This window comes from Pituophis catenifer, unplaced genomic scaffold, assembly GCF_029215685.1.
Source record: "Pituophis catenifer annectens isolate HBS135680 unplaced genomic scaffold, rPitCat1.0.hap2 SCAF_2, whole genome shotgun sequence".
Lineage (NCBI taxonomy): Eukaryota > Metazoa > Chordata > Lepidosauria > Squamata > Colubridae > Pituophis > Pituophis catenifer.
Window position 1 is genome coordinate 97,039,076 of NW_027256882.1, and position 15,939 is coordinate 97,055,014.

Consider the following 15,939-nt stretch of genomic DNA (forward strand, 5'->3'; position numbering starts at 1 on the left):
GTGCGAAGGATTGAGGCCATGGTTGAATTCTGCTTGGAATCAGCAAAGCTTGTCAGTCACCTGCGCTTTGCTGACATCCACACTAGGTTGGCCGCCACAAGGTGTGATGTATAGAGATGGGTTTAATAAACGTTGATCAGATCCAATGGATGCAAAGTGCCACTGCATAATTATACAGGTGCGGATGGAGTAGTTAAGGGATCAAAACATAACAGTTGGCTTACATAAAAATACTTATATGAAGAACCCCTTTCCAAACACCTCCATTTCCCCTTTTGTATGATTGTTTGCATATTTTGTAATAACATACAGTACTGTCTCTGGTAGCCTAATACATTAAACCAGTGGTCCCCAACCTTTCCAGCTCTGCAGACTAGCAATGGCAGAGGGGGTGGTGGTGGGGGGAGAAGAGGGGATGATTTTGCACACTCGCTTGCTGCTTGCAGGGTCCCGATCCCCAGCGAGCCATGACGTAGTATCTGTTTGTGGACTGGGAGCTTGGGACTCCTGCATTAAACCATAAACCAAACATCTGCCATTTTTGCCCATGTAACTAGTTTGTGATTCAGGGCATTGTATGAACAAGGAACACTACTGAAAAAAATCGTACACGTGGGTTAAGCCAATACAACCACTTTTTTTGCTGACTGCCGATTGCCTGCAGTTTGGCAGTTCAATTTTTTTTTTTTTGCTTTAATTTATATGCGGCCCTTCTCCGGAGACACAGGGCGGCTTACAATGCGTTAAGCAATAGCCTTCATACTTTTGTATATTTATACAAAGTCAGCTTGTTGCCCCCACAATCTGGGTCCTCATTTCACCTACCTTTGAAAGGATGGAAGGCTGAGTCAACCTTGAGCCTGGTGAGATTTGAACTTGCAGTAATTGCAAGCAGCAGATGTTAATCTGTTAACAGTGCTTTAGTCCACTGTGCTACAGGCTCTTTGTAGTCACCAGCTCAAGGTTGACTCAGCCTTCCATCCATCCAAGCTGGGTAAAATGAGGACCCAGATTGTTGGGGGCAATATGTCAACTCTGTAAAACTGCTTAGAGAGGGCTATAAAAGCACTGTGAAGCAGTATATAAGTCTCAGTGCTATTGCTATAACTAGTTGTGAGGGCTAGCGGATCTCTTGGAGGAGTGAAGCAAATGGGAAGTAGCCAACTTGTCAGAATAACACTGAAATAATGTAACTTGTAGCATAAAGTAACTTTCCATGCTTCACTTCAAGAATTGTTTGAATAAACTTCTAACCATGGAGTCAGAGGATTCCAAGTACAGGAGAAACTCCTGTCTTGCATACCCAACAAATATTGTTTGAAAAATTGAGCATATTTTATGCAAGTTTTCCGCTATTAATATTTACCAAGTTCTTAACAAAAGTGATGCCCCCCAAGTCATCTTCTGGATATGCCAAAGAAGTATTGGAAACTACGTAGTGCAGATCTATCAACTGCTTTCCTAGAATTAGGAAGCATCTCCAAAGCTTTTCGTGATTTATTACATTTATATGCCACCCTTCTTACCGTTTGAGGCAACTCTGGATGGCTTATCCTGTGGACTTAAGTAGATATTAAACAGCATAGGGGAATTTGAAATTCCATGCAATATCATGGGTTTTTTACCAAGGTGCCAAACTTCAGCACCATAGAATGGAGGATATAACCCAACAGAAAGGATTAGAATCATTGCAGAAGTCCCCCATCGCATGATTGGTGACAATGGAAGCCATCGAGTCCCAAAGGAACAAAAAATTATCCCCCTTTCCATTCTCTATTTAGTTTCTGGAACAGGTGACAAATCAAGACATTTCAATCCTACTTTACAATTTATTTTTTTTTAAAAAAGTTGAGATGAGTTCTACATGCATCTTTCATTGTCATCACTTTCTAAAATCACAATGTGCAAAAACTGTGTATCTGAGATTGTCTTATGATTCTCCCGCTCTTCCGGGAAAGGTTTTTTCCTTTCCTAGAGTGACATAAGTAGTTTTAGATAGAAGCATTAATTTATTGTTTTTCTCTAAGGTTCCACTCCTTCAGGACAATATAATCAGGCCGTGAGACATGCATAGTGGAAGCAGGTAGAATGCTTCTTCTTTACATCCTTTGTAGTTTGGATTAAAGGAATCCCAAAATAATAACAACCGTTTTCAAGGTCAGTTAATAATAACTTGCCCCAACATCGCAAAGTTCTGTGTTGTCGTGATGAAGGTAATGGGGCAGGAACAACCTTAATGTTTCAATGACTTTCTTGATTAGGCTGCAAAGGGGTAACTTCCTTTAATCAAGTTGGAATTTCCTACCAGAATTCCTACAATGTTGTCAAGTCTCGCTTCTAATACAAGACAGGATTGAATAAAAGAAGAGTTGGGTATGAAAAAAAACCACACAAGAAGACTTTATTTTATTGACATTGCAGAATCTAGTTGCTTCTTATGCAGAATGTAGATGCTCTTCACAACCTGGCTATTTTTGAATAGATACCCCTTGACTTCCTCTATTCCACGCTTCAGACATTTTTGAGACACTTGTAGAGAGTATGAAATTGGAAATCTATATAGGGATAGAGTGGGAGAGGCACTCTGGAGGTGATGGGATGACTAAGGACCTTTTCCATATCTAGGACTAATACAAAAACAACTCTTAGTCCCGCTAAGCATTAAAAAGTTAGAGGAATACAGTGAGATTCCATAAATTTTCCATGAAAATCTGAGGCCTGGGAACCTGACTGTCTCAAAATTAAAAAGTCAAACATAAATGCATGAGCATATTCAGTATGAGATCAGAACTTTGCCAAATTATCAGCAATATTCAGGTGTGGTGGAGAAATTGTGCACTTGTTTTTACACACACAAATCAGCTTTTCCCAGTCAAAATCTTTTTTATTAATAAAAAGAGGAAGGATGAGACAGAAAGACAATCCAGAGACAACACAATTTTGTACCTGTTGGACATAAAGAGAGACCAAGGTTGTTCCTTCTTGAAAATGAAAATAAAAAGTTGATTAAAGAAAAATAGCAGGAGGGAAGGGATGAGGTGTTCCTTTAAAAATAGAATTCTTAAGTGTCGAGGAAAGGGAAGAAAGCAAAGAGAAACAGCATTTTAAAAATTCTTCAGTAAATAAAGCCAACTTTTTGTCTCTGCACATGCCTCTTCTGAGATATCTCTTCAGACAGATCGTTTCACTTAATGATACAAGTTGTATCCTTCTATCAAGCCCGTATCCAGGTCACTTGAAGCACACAGTTTCTTAGCTTTAAAAGTCATCAGTAAAAATAGTTATAAATTAAATTCAATCTCTGACATTTGGTTTTGTTGTTTAAAAAATATAAATGAATAATTCCTTTCTAATTAATGTACTTCCATTCTTCAGGTTGAATTACAAAGCCACTGCAGAGAGGAGGAAAAAAAAAAAAGACAAAATTAGGAAAAGCACTGTGGTGGGGAGGTAAGAGAAAATAAGTGGTATTCCTGAAATTCTTTAAAACCCTTAATTGCTCTACTTTAGATTCTGGCAATCATTTTGTCCTGAAATGAAAGTTTCTTCTCAAAAGGAAGGTAGTTAAAAAAAGTGTTTCAAACAGATTTGGATATTCAGCAAATCCAGGGCAGACAGGCAGAATATTAGCTGAGTACATCCATGAACACCAACTAGCAGTCAGAAGACACAATGAAAACTTCTTAATATCACAAAACATGGACAGACTCAACCATAGTTTCAACTGGGAGACTGTGAGCATCCTAGGCCTAGTCAAGTTGAAAAATGCTAGAGAATTATTGGAAGCCTGGCACTCAGACAAATCAACCATGAACTGTCACATGGAAATAAATCTTATTTACACACCATTCAAAGGAGACAATAAAAAACCCTAAGAAAAATATAAGAACGCATATACACTCCACAGCAGCCAATGACCAGATAAGCAGGGATTAAACACTGGGTAAACAATCAAGCAGGAAACAATACCCTTAATCAAGGAACTATCAAGGAGAAAACCACACCCCCCACTAAAACTGGCAGAATAAGGTACTGTATATTAATAAGGAGCAAACTCCACATTCACTGGCACTGATGTAATCTACTTGGATACTGAAATGTTTGCAAGCAAACAACCAAGCCCAAAGAGTAGCAAGGACTCCACAATTCAACCCTGAGCCACAGTTACTCTCTATTATTGTAATTACCATGGGATTTCCATGATTTCTCATCAAAATATTAACCTAGCCCAATCTTGCTTAATTTTGAAGGTATACCTCCAGGAGATGGACCACAATCCCTTTGTTTCTCTCCCAGAACCCCCCTTGATTCGTCTCCACAAATTTTAGTTATGTAGTTCCTTGATACTTATAGGTGGGAAACAACAGAAAACTTTCTATTTTAGGACATGTGTATGTCCTAAATAGGTTGATTCATTTCAAACATATTTGCAACAAAATAAAAATCCTGACCCCATCTTACTTTTTATCTTTGCTCCTTTCACTGAGTCCATAGCCCTTCCACCATATATTAAATGCATTCCCACATCTCACAAGGACTAAAGGTCATATGATCAGTGTTCCAATATCTAAGGGGCTGCCACAAAGAAGAGTGGGTCAGCCTATTTTCCAAAGACCTGAAGGCAGGACAAGAAGCAATGGATGGAAACTAATCAAGGAGAGAAGCAAACTAGAACTAAGGAGAAATTTCCTGACAGTTTGAACGACTTGCCTCCTGAAGTTGTGGGTGCTCCAGCACTGGAGGTTTTTTAAAAAGAAATTGGACAACCATTTGTCTATAGGGTTACAGGTATAGGGTTTCTTGTTTGAGCAGGGAGTTGGACTAGAAGACTTCCAAGATTCCTTCCAACTCCTTTATTCTGTTATCTGACTTTATTACAACTTGAAAAATTATTCTGCAAGAGTTTTATTTCTATTTGTTCTCGTCTAAGCACTGAAAATCATTGTTAAATTCTAGAAGAAAAAAAAGTTCTTTCCCATTCACCCACTTTGAACTCAGTTTCACCTAATTGCCTTTCTATGTCTAATAATCTCCTGACATACCTACAGATCCTCTTGTTCCAACTGAGCACAGGAAAGGATCAAGGATGATGGCAATAGATTAAGGAGTGCTCATCTAACATATAATTTTCAGGGACGGCACAGCATACTTACATGTTCATGCCTCTTGAGGGTTATCCGTTTTCTGAAAGAATCACAAAGTAAATGACTTCAATTTGTTCTTTTCACACATAACACAGAGATAATAACGTGCTAAGAAATGCAGACTGTGTTGCGGTAAAAAACACCCAGAGACTCCTCAATTCTTCAATGGAAAAGAGCTGTTTCAAAAGCACAGTTTGGCTTTCATTTGTGTTGAAGAAGGATACATTTCTGGGGTAAGATTAGACTATATTTTGAGTAAATATGTTCTGAGGATTCTGGAAGATAGGTAAAAGCTAAGCAAAGCAAGCTGAACAAGAGTAATTTGCCCTATTATTATTATTTTTTTTGCTTTAATTTATATGCCGCCCTTCTCCAGAGACTCAGGGCAGCTTACAATGCGTTAAGCAATAGCCTTCATACTTTTGTATATTTTATACAAAGTCAGCTTATTGCCCCCACAAACTGGGTCCTCATTTTACCTACCTTAGAAAGGATGGAAGGCTGAGTCAACCTTCAGCCTGTTGAGATTTGAACTTGCAGTAACTGCAAGCAGCAGATGTTAATAACAGTGCTTTAGTCCACTGTACTATAGGCCAGTGATGGCTAACCTTTTTGCCATCGCATGCCAGAATTGGGGGGAGTGTGGGGGGTCGTGGGTGCGTGTGCCCACATCCATAATTCAATGCGCCCCACCCTCCTGCGCATGCGCAGATGACCCCCCCACTTCCCCCTGTTTTTGGCACATAATGGCACGGTGGGCCCGGTAGGCCTGTTTTTCCCCCCTCCCCAGGCTCCAGAGGCTTTCTAGGAGCCTGGGGAGGGCAAAAACGGCCTTCCCCATCCCCCCCGGAGGCTGGAAACAGCCAGTTTCCTGACTTCAGGTGGAACCGGAAGGCCTGAAAATCAGTTGGCTGCTGCACGCATGCGCGCTGGAGCTGAGCTAGGGCAACACTTGCGTGCCCACCAATATGGCTCCACGTGCCACCTGTGGCACCCGTGCCATAGGTTTGCCATCACGGCTATAGGCTCTTGCATGAATAGACATGCACGGATGTCTATTCAACATGTATTCAAAAGAACAGATGGAATATTTCATACTAAAGAATCCTTGGCCTCTAAAATAACAAAAACAACAAAATCTGTCACCTCCTTTCTGATTTGGTTTAATCCCTTCTAATACTTAACTCTAGAAGAAGCAAGCCTTTTAGGTTATATTAAAAGAATTATTTATGATCTTGTCTGTATTTCTAAATGAGGGATGTTTTTCAGTACCCTACCTCTGATATACTACCCAATCTACTACTTAGGCTAAAGCACCTCTTCCCTCAAAAGAATCTCCTAGAAACACTGCTTTTGTGCAGAACTGCATAAGAAAATTATTCTTCCATTTAATAATTTTCTTTTTCCATCACATTAGTAACGATCAACCTAGGGAATTTACTGGGGGCCATGTGTGGCCTCAAATTGTACACCTGTGCTCTGAAAACAGTTTTGGAGCATAAAAAAAAAATAATGTCATGAGTCTAAGGGTAGCTGTATATACTCACTGAACTAAATATATGCCTGAGTCATATAAATACAGAACAATTGCTCAAAGTCATTCAATATGTACCTGTTCAGGACTGTAACAAAACCAATTAATGGTGGGGTGATTTGCCCTCTGCACACTCAATCCTATACTGGTTGATAAGAAGAGTTTAATTTGTACCAGATACATATATCATACAAAACAGTTCAAAAAAAGTCCCAAAGATGCTTTTTCAAGAGGGAACTGGACTTTCTGGTTTTTCTTTGAAAACATTTCTCAGGAAACCATGTGCAGACCTGTACATTGGGGAAACGAAACAACCACTTCATAAACGCATGGCACAACATAGAAGAACAAACCCATCAGGACAAGATTCAGCAATCCATCTGCATTTAAGACACTTTTATAGACAGCAAAGTTTGCATTTTGGACAGAGGACCACTGGTTTGAAAGATGGCCTCAAAGAGGCCATCTATGCAGTGGTGAAATTCAAATTTTTTTTACTACCAATTATGTGGGCATGGCTTGGTGGGTGTGGCAGGGGAAGGGTACTGAAAAATCTCCATTTCCACCCCACTCCAGGGGAAGAACACTGCAAAATCCCCTTTCCTATCCCACTCCTGAGGGAAGGATATTGTAAAATCTCCATTCCCACCCCACTCTGGGGCCAGCCAGAGGTGGTATTTGCCGGTTCTCCGAACTACTCAAAATTTCCGCTACTGGTTCCCCAGAACCTGTCAGAACCTGCTGGATTTCACCCCTTCATCTATGTCAAAACTGAACATCTCTCTCTCATCAGAGGGGGAGGGATACGACATCATCTGTCTCAGTGGTGAAATCCAATTTTTTTTACTACCAGTTCTGTGGATGTGGCTTGGTGGGCGTGGCAAGGGAATGATAAAATCTCCATTCCCACCCCACTCCAGGGGAAGGATACTGCAAAATCCCCATTCCCTCCCCACTCTTGGGGGAATGATATTGCAAAATCTCCATTCCATCCCACTCTGGGGCCAGCCAGAGATGATATTTGCCGGTTCTCTGAACTGCACAAAATTTCCACTACCGGTTCTCCAGAACCTGTCAAAACCTGCTGGATTTCACCCCTGATCTGTCTCTAGTCTACAACACAGTCCCTTCAACAGTTCCAAGAAGGCTCCACACCCATTTTATACCATTCAGGTGATCCTGAGGATATAGATAAACCTCCAAGTGGCCTCAATGACTCTCTATAAGAATGCAAATGACCAGCTGTCTGCAAGGAATATACCATAAATCCTTCTATTCCCCACCATCCAGTCAGAGCTGAAGAAGCTTTTTGGATGAGAAACAGAAATGTCTTCAAAGAAAATCCAGAAAACCCAGTTGCCTCTTGAAAAAGCACCTTTCGGACAACTATGACCTGGATGACTGAGAATCTTCATAGACAGTTCAAAATAAGAATATTCTTTCCTACCTTCTTTTTCTTTTTTTTCTTCTGTGACCCATCTGCATCAAGTTTCTCCACATTTTTGTTCTTCTTTTTCTCTGTAAGACATTTAAGAGTACAGGGTAAACAATTCAGATTGCATCTTAAAAAAAAAAAAATTCTGAGGCCACATAAAAGCACATTCCCAGCTTTGAATGATTTTAAGTGCAGGACCATTGGTACCAAATTCCCCAAGATACTTTATTTCTTGGATTCCAACGCCATTTAAGGAAATGATTACTACAACATGTCAAGAACCTGCATATTGTGAATGAGTGCCAAAGCTGTGCTAGGAAAATCTAGTGCTAAATCAGTTGTTTTTCTACAAACATCCAGATTTGCACCAGAATCCCCTATTTATTGCAACTGGATTTTTTTTTGGGGGGGGGGGGGGGAGCTAAAATTAAATGCAAAGATATCTTGATTTGAACAAACCCGCATTTAGCAGATTTCAAGAGCAATGGATCAATTTACCATCCAAAGATCCTTCCCCTGCCCCAATAAGGGATAAATGCATTGCAAATGAATATTCCAGATGAGGCAGTTAAATTAATTTTCCTTCATTTAATCATTACAGAGCAATTTATAACATTTGCCTATAAACTGCCTCAGTAATGTACTTCAAAACCCTCGCCTCAAATGGACCATTAAAATGAAGTTTCTCTGTGTTGTTGCTAATTTAATCCAGGCATGAGGCCTCAGGTATTTATTTTCTCACTAACTAGGATAGCAAGAGGTGGTAGAATAAGGAAGTCCTCTGAAGGCAAGAAAATTAAGACAGGATTAGGCAATTGAAATCAGCCCACAAAGAACTTTTAATGTAGGTAGTCCTCAACTTACAACAGTTCGCTTAATGACTGTTCGAAGTTATGACACTGAAAAAAAGTGACCAATTTTCATACTTATGCTGTGTTGCAGCATCCTCCTGGTCACGTGATTTTACATTTGGATGCTTGACAAATGATTCACATTTATAACGGGTGAAGTGTCCCGGGGTCATCTGATCACCTTTTGCGACCTTCTGACAAGCAAAGCCAATGGGGAAGCCAGGTTCACTTAACAACCATGTTACTAATTTAACAACTGCAGTGATTCACTTAACAACTGTGGCAAGACAAGTCGTAAAATGAGGCAAATCTCTCTCAACAAATTTCTCACTGAACAACATACATTTTGGGCTCCATTGTGGTCGTAAGTTGAGGACTACCTGGAGTTGCTTGCTGGCAGGGACAAGCACTGGGCAGTTTATTTTTATGCTCGTCACCCCGTTTCATTTCACACTGCAAACTTTCAATTCAGGCATATTTGGAATGTTAACAGCATGCCTGGGATAATGTCACAAGAATAGCTGCTCTGGGGAATCAGGGTTATAAAATAGCCATTTACTAGGAGGCTAATTGGTGTTAATGCTCCTTATCATTCCCTTTTGTCACTATGATGCCATTATCACCACCATCCAACACACCTTCTCTTTTTTCCCTGAACAGATGGGCACATTTGTAAATTTATCTGCAGCCATGTGCTGTTATTTTCTATGAATTCCTAGGAGGATAATTCCCAAGTCTTTCTTGGGCATAAAGATAACTCTTAAACTTGGCTTGTACCATGTTAGTGTTCAAGCTTCACATACATGGCACCACACAGAAAATCCCAATAATAATCTACACCATCATTTGTTCAACTTTGAACTTGGCTAACAGAGTCGTTAAAACCCATACATAACACCATGCTAAAGCGTATCCAGAGTGACACCAAATCTGCTTCACTATCTGGACCCATAAACAAGACTAATGCAGAGCATACAACAGCTGACCATTTCCAGCTCCCTGGCTCTTCTTCCTAGGAGAGAAGATTGCTCCATCTATGGAAATAAGATGGTATTCCTCTGAAAATTTAATGTTTTCAGTATTTATAATCTGATTTAACAATGTATTTGTAGTTGAGTTCATTATGTATTATACACTCATTCTGGAGTGGCTTCAAATAGAAGAGATGGTATGATTTCCTGAAACCCTGAATAAAAATCCTAATTCACCTAAACTGTGATCCTCTGAATATGTTGAACCTAGCTCCCTAAAGTCCTTTGCCAGCGTGGTCAAAGGCAGGTTGCTATGATTGCCATAAAATGTACTCCTTTCTCCTCTCTGAGTGATAGTGAGAGTTTTTATAAATCATGTTACAGACAATGAAAGATGAAAGCTTCCAAAAGCAAGATAGAATTATAGAGACAGTGCTAGGGGAGTAAAAACAAGGGACTCTGAAGAGCAAAAGAACATTATTAACTCATGATTAGGTTCCCACTTCTACACTTTTACTGTTACGATCAGTGAATTTTTCTGGAGAATTCACTGATAGAAGAAAGGAAGACTGTTGATTTAGACTAGAGTCTCCTTGAAAAACATAGTAATGTTAGTTTGGACAAAGAATCTCGTATCAGCTATTAAGTGTGGCGATAACAATGTCATGTGTTGGCAAATGTTTTTCTGTGTCAGGACCTGGATGATCTGCCATCATTAGCTGAAGCTGAAATTCATAAATCAAAGCAATGATCTCAAAGGTACAAACTTACAAGGAAGTTTACAACAAAATGGATGAAGGAGGGCAAATTCAATATTTTGGAATGGTCAAGGCAAACTCCAGCTCTAAACCCCATGGAAATGTTGTGTAGGATTATGGAAAGAGCAATATGCTATGGATGAATAGGCCAGAATTCTTACACAACGTTAAAGACACACTGCCAACTACAAAAAGAGTAAAATAGTTACTGAATCTAAGGTATTTGTATCAATTATTTGTATGTTCGGCTATTTTGTTTCTGAAGTATAGTGAATGAAATCTGTCATTTACGTCAAACGTCATCACTATTTCTGCACTTGGTCTTTTTATATGTTTATGCCAATATAAGTACAATCTACCTGTTTATTCAGATTCACATGAGACCCTGGCAAAAATAGGATAAAAACCAGGAAATCTAAAAGAGGACAAATACGTACACAGAACAGAATATCCGGGTGGTTACATGACAAATAATTTCCACCCCATTTTTTTTACGTGTACTTTTCTATAGCATGACTGCCTATTCTTGTATATATTAGTCAAGTGAAGCAGAGTATGGAAATTAATGGGGTTTTTCCCCCTCAGTAAAGAGGATAACTTATATCAAGATCAGTAAAATTTCAAGATCACTAAAATCCGAGTCTCCATACAAGAGCCTCTTTCCTTCTTGTTCTCCCTTTCCTAGAGCAAGCCTGCGACCATTTCTGTTTGAGAATCCGGCAGGCAACTCAAATGCCTCAGCAGGAACTACTGAATTGGCTGGAGCTGCTCTTTGAATAGCAAGATTAATAGTGTCCCAGCAACTTCCTCTCAGTGTTTACAGCGGCTCTCTAAATGCAGCCTTCTTAAGATCGACTCATTTGCACTAATATTCATGATTTATTCAGGTACTGCTGAATATGACCACTCAGCAGTCTTTGTAGCTGAAGCACCCTTTTCAGCTCTATCTGTGAAAACTGTGAGCATATGCCTGAGCTAGGAAAGTTGCTTCCATTTCAGTTTTAAAGCCATGAGGCAAAGGAAGCCATTTCCTAAAACATATCCGAGCTAGGCTCTTCAGCCTCCTCCATCTGTTCCCACCAGAAAATCAGAAAGGAATCATGGGTAATCATGTATCAAAACAGGTTAAATACAGGAGTGTTGTATTTTGCACCCAGGCCAGCATGTGCTTTTCTTCTACAGTACAGCAAAGGGCTACTGTACCTCCACTTCGGAAGGTAGAAGTGTTTTACCAAAAGCACTGCTCCAGCTGGGAACACTGAGGGACATTTTATTTCAGGGGTGGTGAACAACTCCAAAACCAAAGGACTGTTAGTTTTGGATGGTGCCAGAGGAAAACTGATCTGGTGGGCTAATTCACATGGGGATAAAATAAAGGAACTGGTTAAACTTGTTTTTAACTTTGGTTCTGTGTTGATTTAAATTCTTGTTCTACTAAAAAAACAACCCCCAAAATAGGAGAGCCAATTTGGTGTAGTGGTAAGGCACCAGGCTAGAAACCAGGCAAATTCTAACTCTGTTTTAGTCACAAAGCCAATTGGGTGACCTGGGGCCAGTCACTTTCTCTCAGCCCTAGGAAGCTGACAATGGTAATCCACTTCTGGGAAACCTTGGCAAGAACACTGTAGGGACTAGGCCAGGGGTGTCAAACTCGATTTCATTGAGGGCTGCACCAGGGTTGTGTTTGATCTCAGGGGGCCGGGTTATGGTCGGAGGGGTGGCCAGCTCGACGTCACTTGTCGAGGCTCTGTTTTCGACCGCGATGGCCTCCTGCAGCCCTCTGCCAGCAAAAACGGAGCACATGGTCTCCCTGGGCCTCCGTTTTCACTGGCAGAGGGCTGCAGGAGGCCACTGTGGCCATTAACAGAAGCTGGTGGGCCTTGTACAACCTCCCTGAGCTCCATTTTCGCTGCAGAGGCACTGCAGGCCTGTCCTTCGCTGTTTCCACGGAGGCCTCGCGGGCCAGATCTAAGCACCCTGTGGCTGTATCCTGCCCCAGGGCCTTGAGTTTGACACCCCTGGACTAGGCCAACTAGTGAATTGACTTGAAGACACCTGCTCACAAAAGTGCCTATGATAAAAATAAGGGACATTACAGAGCAAACACAAAGTTGGTAAATCTAACATCACATTTTAAGGAAAACTATTAAGTTGGTGCATCCAAATGTTCTGGACCAACCCTGGACAGACGAACAATAAAGGAAGGTGACCCCAAGGATCACAGTGGGATCAGATAATTGGGAATCAGTTCAGGTGATCACTTGAATATGAGCCAGCAGTGTGCAGCAGCAGCCAAAAAAGTTAATACAATCCTGGGTTGTATAAACAGAGGCACAGAATCAACATCATGTGAAGTATTAGTGCCGCTGTACAAAACCCTAGTAAGACCACACCTGGAATACTGCAACCAATTTTGGTCACCATTCAGAAAAAAGATGTTGAGACTTTGGAAAAAGTTCAAAGAGCAATTAAGATGATCAAAGACCTGGAGACTAAACCATATGAAGAATGGCTGCAGGTTTTGGGTCTGTCTAAAGAAAAGAATTAGGGGTGACATGAGAGCAGTATTCCAGTATTTGAGGGGCTGCCACAAAGAAGAGGGGGTCAAATTATTCTCCAAAGCACCAGAGGGCAGGACAAGAAACAATGGTTGGAAACTAATCAAAGAGAGAAGCAATCTGAAATTAAGGAGAAACTTCCTAATAGTGAGGACAATTAACCAGTAGAACAGCTTGCTGTCAGAAATCATGGGTGCTCCATCACTGGAGGTTTTTAAGAAGAGACTAGACAGTTGCTTGTCTGAAATGATATAGATTCTCCTGCTTGAGCTGAGGGCTGGACTAGAAGACCTCCAAGGTCCCTTCCAGCTCCTGTTCTGTTCTGTTCTGTTCTGTTCTGTTCTGTTCGATTCTGGGGGCTCAAAAAGGACTGGGAGCATCATAGAAAAGGGGAAGTAGTTAAAGCAGAACAAGCCCATACAACGAGGAAGGAAGAAGCTGAAAAAAAAAAACAGGAAGCAGAAGAATGTTAAAGAACAGACCTAAATATATCTTCTGAAAAGCCTTCTTGCCTACCCTTTTCACTTAATTGCTTTTCTTTAGACTGGAATCAAGAGGTATGTTGGGATAGTTTCTTTACACAGGTATAAGGAAAGGGGGGGACATCAGAGTGCTAAGGTTGCATATACTGGATAAACCTTTCCCCACGTATTATTCCCTTTACCAACACAAATGAATTGGTAAAGAATTGGTAACAACTGCTTATTGGTAAGCAATACCTCTTTACCACATGGGGGCAGCAGAATGCATTAGATCCGTGATGGCGAACCTATGGCACACGTGCCACAGGTGGCACGCGGAGCCATATTAGTGGGCATGCCAGCTCAGCTTTGGGACGCTTGCGCGTGCCAGCCACCTGATTTTCAGGCCTTCTGGGCCCACCAGAAGTAGGGAAGCAGGCTGTTTCCTGCCTCTGGAGGGCCTGGGGGCGGGGTGGGGAAGGCCCGTTTTTCTTTCTTACCTGGCTCCAGATCCTCTCTGTGTATCTGGGAAGGGCGAAAACAGCCTTTCCCACTCCCTTGGAGGCCCTACGGAGGCTGAAAGGGCACATTTCCCGACTCCCGGTGGGACAGGAAGTAACGTTTTTTCCTGTCCCCAGCCTCCAGAGACTCCTAGAGACTCCTAGAGAGGTTCTGGAGGCTGGGGACAGCAAAAAATGTCACTTCCTGTCCCACCGAGAGTCGGGAAATGGGCCCTTTCAGCCTCTGTAGGGCCTCCAAGGGAGTGGGAAAGGCTGTTTTCGTCCTTCCCAGATACACAGAGAGGATCTGGAACCAGGTAAGAAAGAAAAACGGGCCTACCAGGCCATCATGTGCCAGGAGCGGGGGAGGGGGTTGCGCACGCACACGTGGGCACGTGCGCGCGCGACCTCCCCGACCCCCGGCACGCGATGGCAAAAAGGTTAGCCATCACTGCATTAGATAATGAAAAGAAAAAAAAAAAAAAAAAAGGACCAGGAACATTAGCACCCAGCTTTGATATGCCCACATGGAACAGGGATGGAGTTCTTACTTTTATCAGACTTCTTTTCTTTGCTGTCTTTTTTCTTTGTTGATTTGATGCTGTCTGAAGCCTTGGATTTCTTTTTCTTCTTTTTTAGCTTTAACTCTTCCGCGCTCTGCATTTTACGCTTCTTGCCCTTTGAAGGGCCAGTGTCCCCATCTGCCAATTTCCGTTTCTTGGATGGTTTTTCTTTCTTTCCATTTTTCAATGTCTTGGCCTTTGCATTTTCTGGGGTTTCTTGTTCTGTGTCCTGCTGTTTGTTCCCAAGGAAAGCTTTGAACGATGGGGTAAGTGATTCTGGCAACTTTGCTGCAGATGTCTCTTGGGCTTGGCCATTGCTCTGAGCCTTTGCTGCAGCTTTCTTTGCTGGGGTCGGCTTGGAGCTGGTGCTCTGCAGCCCTTGTTTCCTTGCCCCCTTTCCCTTAGCAGCTGCTGCTTCCTTTCCAGAAGAAGGCAATGAGATGATCTCTGTAGAAACAAATTTTTACTATTTAGCAACTATTAAGAACCTGATCCCTATAAAGTACTGCTAATTTGTGGGTAAATCATTCCAACTCAGCATCAAAACATGTGATGTAATATGAATAAATGATACTTAAAGAAATGGCATAAGCTATAAAAGTTTTTTGCTTCTCTGTGCTTTGCTGCTTTCCTTTTCGTCAGACATGAATGAAATATACCTGGTGATATGGTCAGCGGAATCAAAATCCTCATTTTAGATACTAGGGTTGTGATGAACCATTTAAAGCTTTTTGTTGAGGCTGGAGTAGCAGGGAAATCTTGAACAACTGTTGGCCATGGTGAGTTGTCTATGGTGAATTTTTATTTATTATTTATTTATTAATTATATTTATATACCGCCCTTCTCCCGAAGGACTCAGGGCGGTGAACAGCCAAGATCAAATACATAAATATAAAAGTTAAAAACAATTTAAAACCAGATTAAATACTTTGGCCCAGAATTAAAAACATCCCATTAAAATCCAATTTAAAAATTTAGCAAGCCCGGCTTGCTGGAATAACAAAGTCTTCAGGGCACGGTGGAAGGTGCGCAAGTCTGGGATCCTCCGTACCTCCGGGGGCAGCTCGTTCCAGAGGGCAGGGGCCCCCACTGAGAAGGCTTTACCCCGGGGGGTTGCCAGTCGACATTGTCTGACCGACAGCACCCCGAGGAGCCCCGCCCTG

The 15,939-nt window shown here is 41.5% G+C and overlaps 1 protein-coding gene across 3 annotated transcripts in view; it reads right to left on the reverse strand.

The window, feature by feature from the left end:
- Nucleotides 1-2,863: 2,863 nt before the first annotated feature.
- TCOF1 (treacle ribosome biogenesis factor 1) overlaps nt 2,864-15,939 on the reverse strand; it is a 55,609-nt gene continuing 42,533 nt past the window's right edge. The window contains exons 16-20 of one of the 3 annotated variants that reach the window (XR_011599998.1): nt 14,764-15,222; nt 8,126-8,196; nt 6,757-6,823; nt 5,154-5,184; nt 2,864-3,392 (exon numbers count right to left, since the gene is read on the reverse strand). Coding sequence is in view for 2 of the 3 variants with exons in the window: in XM_070937223.1 (XP_070793324.1) it covers nt 5,158-5,184; nt 8,126-8,196; nt 14,764-15,222 (557 nt within the window). In the remaining variant the exon portion in view is untranslated. Of the gene's footprint in view, nt 3,393-5,153; nt 5,185-6,756; nt 6,824-8,125; nt 8,197-14,763; nt 15,223-15,939 lie in introns of those variants that run through there. The other 2 variants (XM_070937223.1, XM_070937224.1) reach the window with 2 other exon arrangements.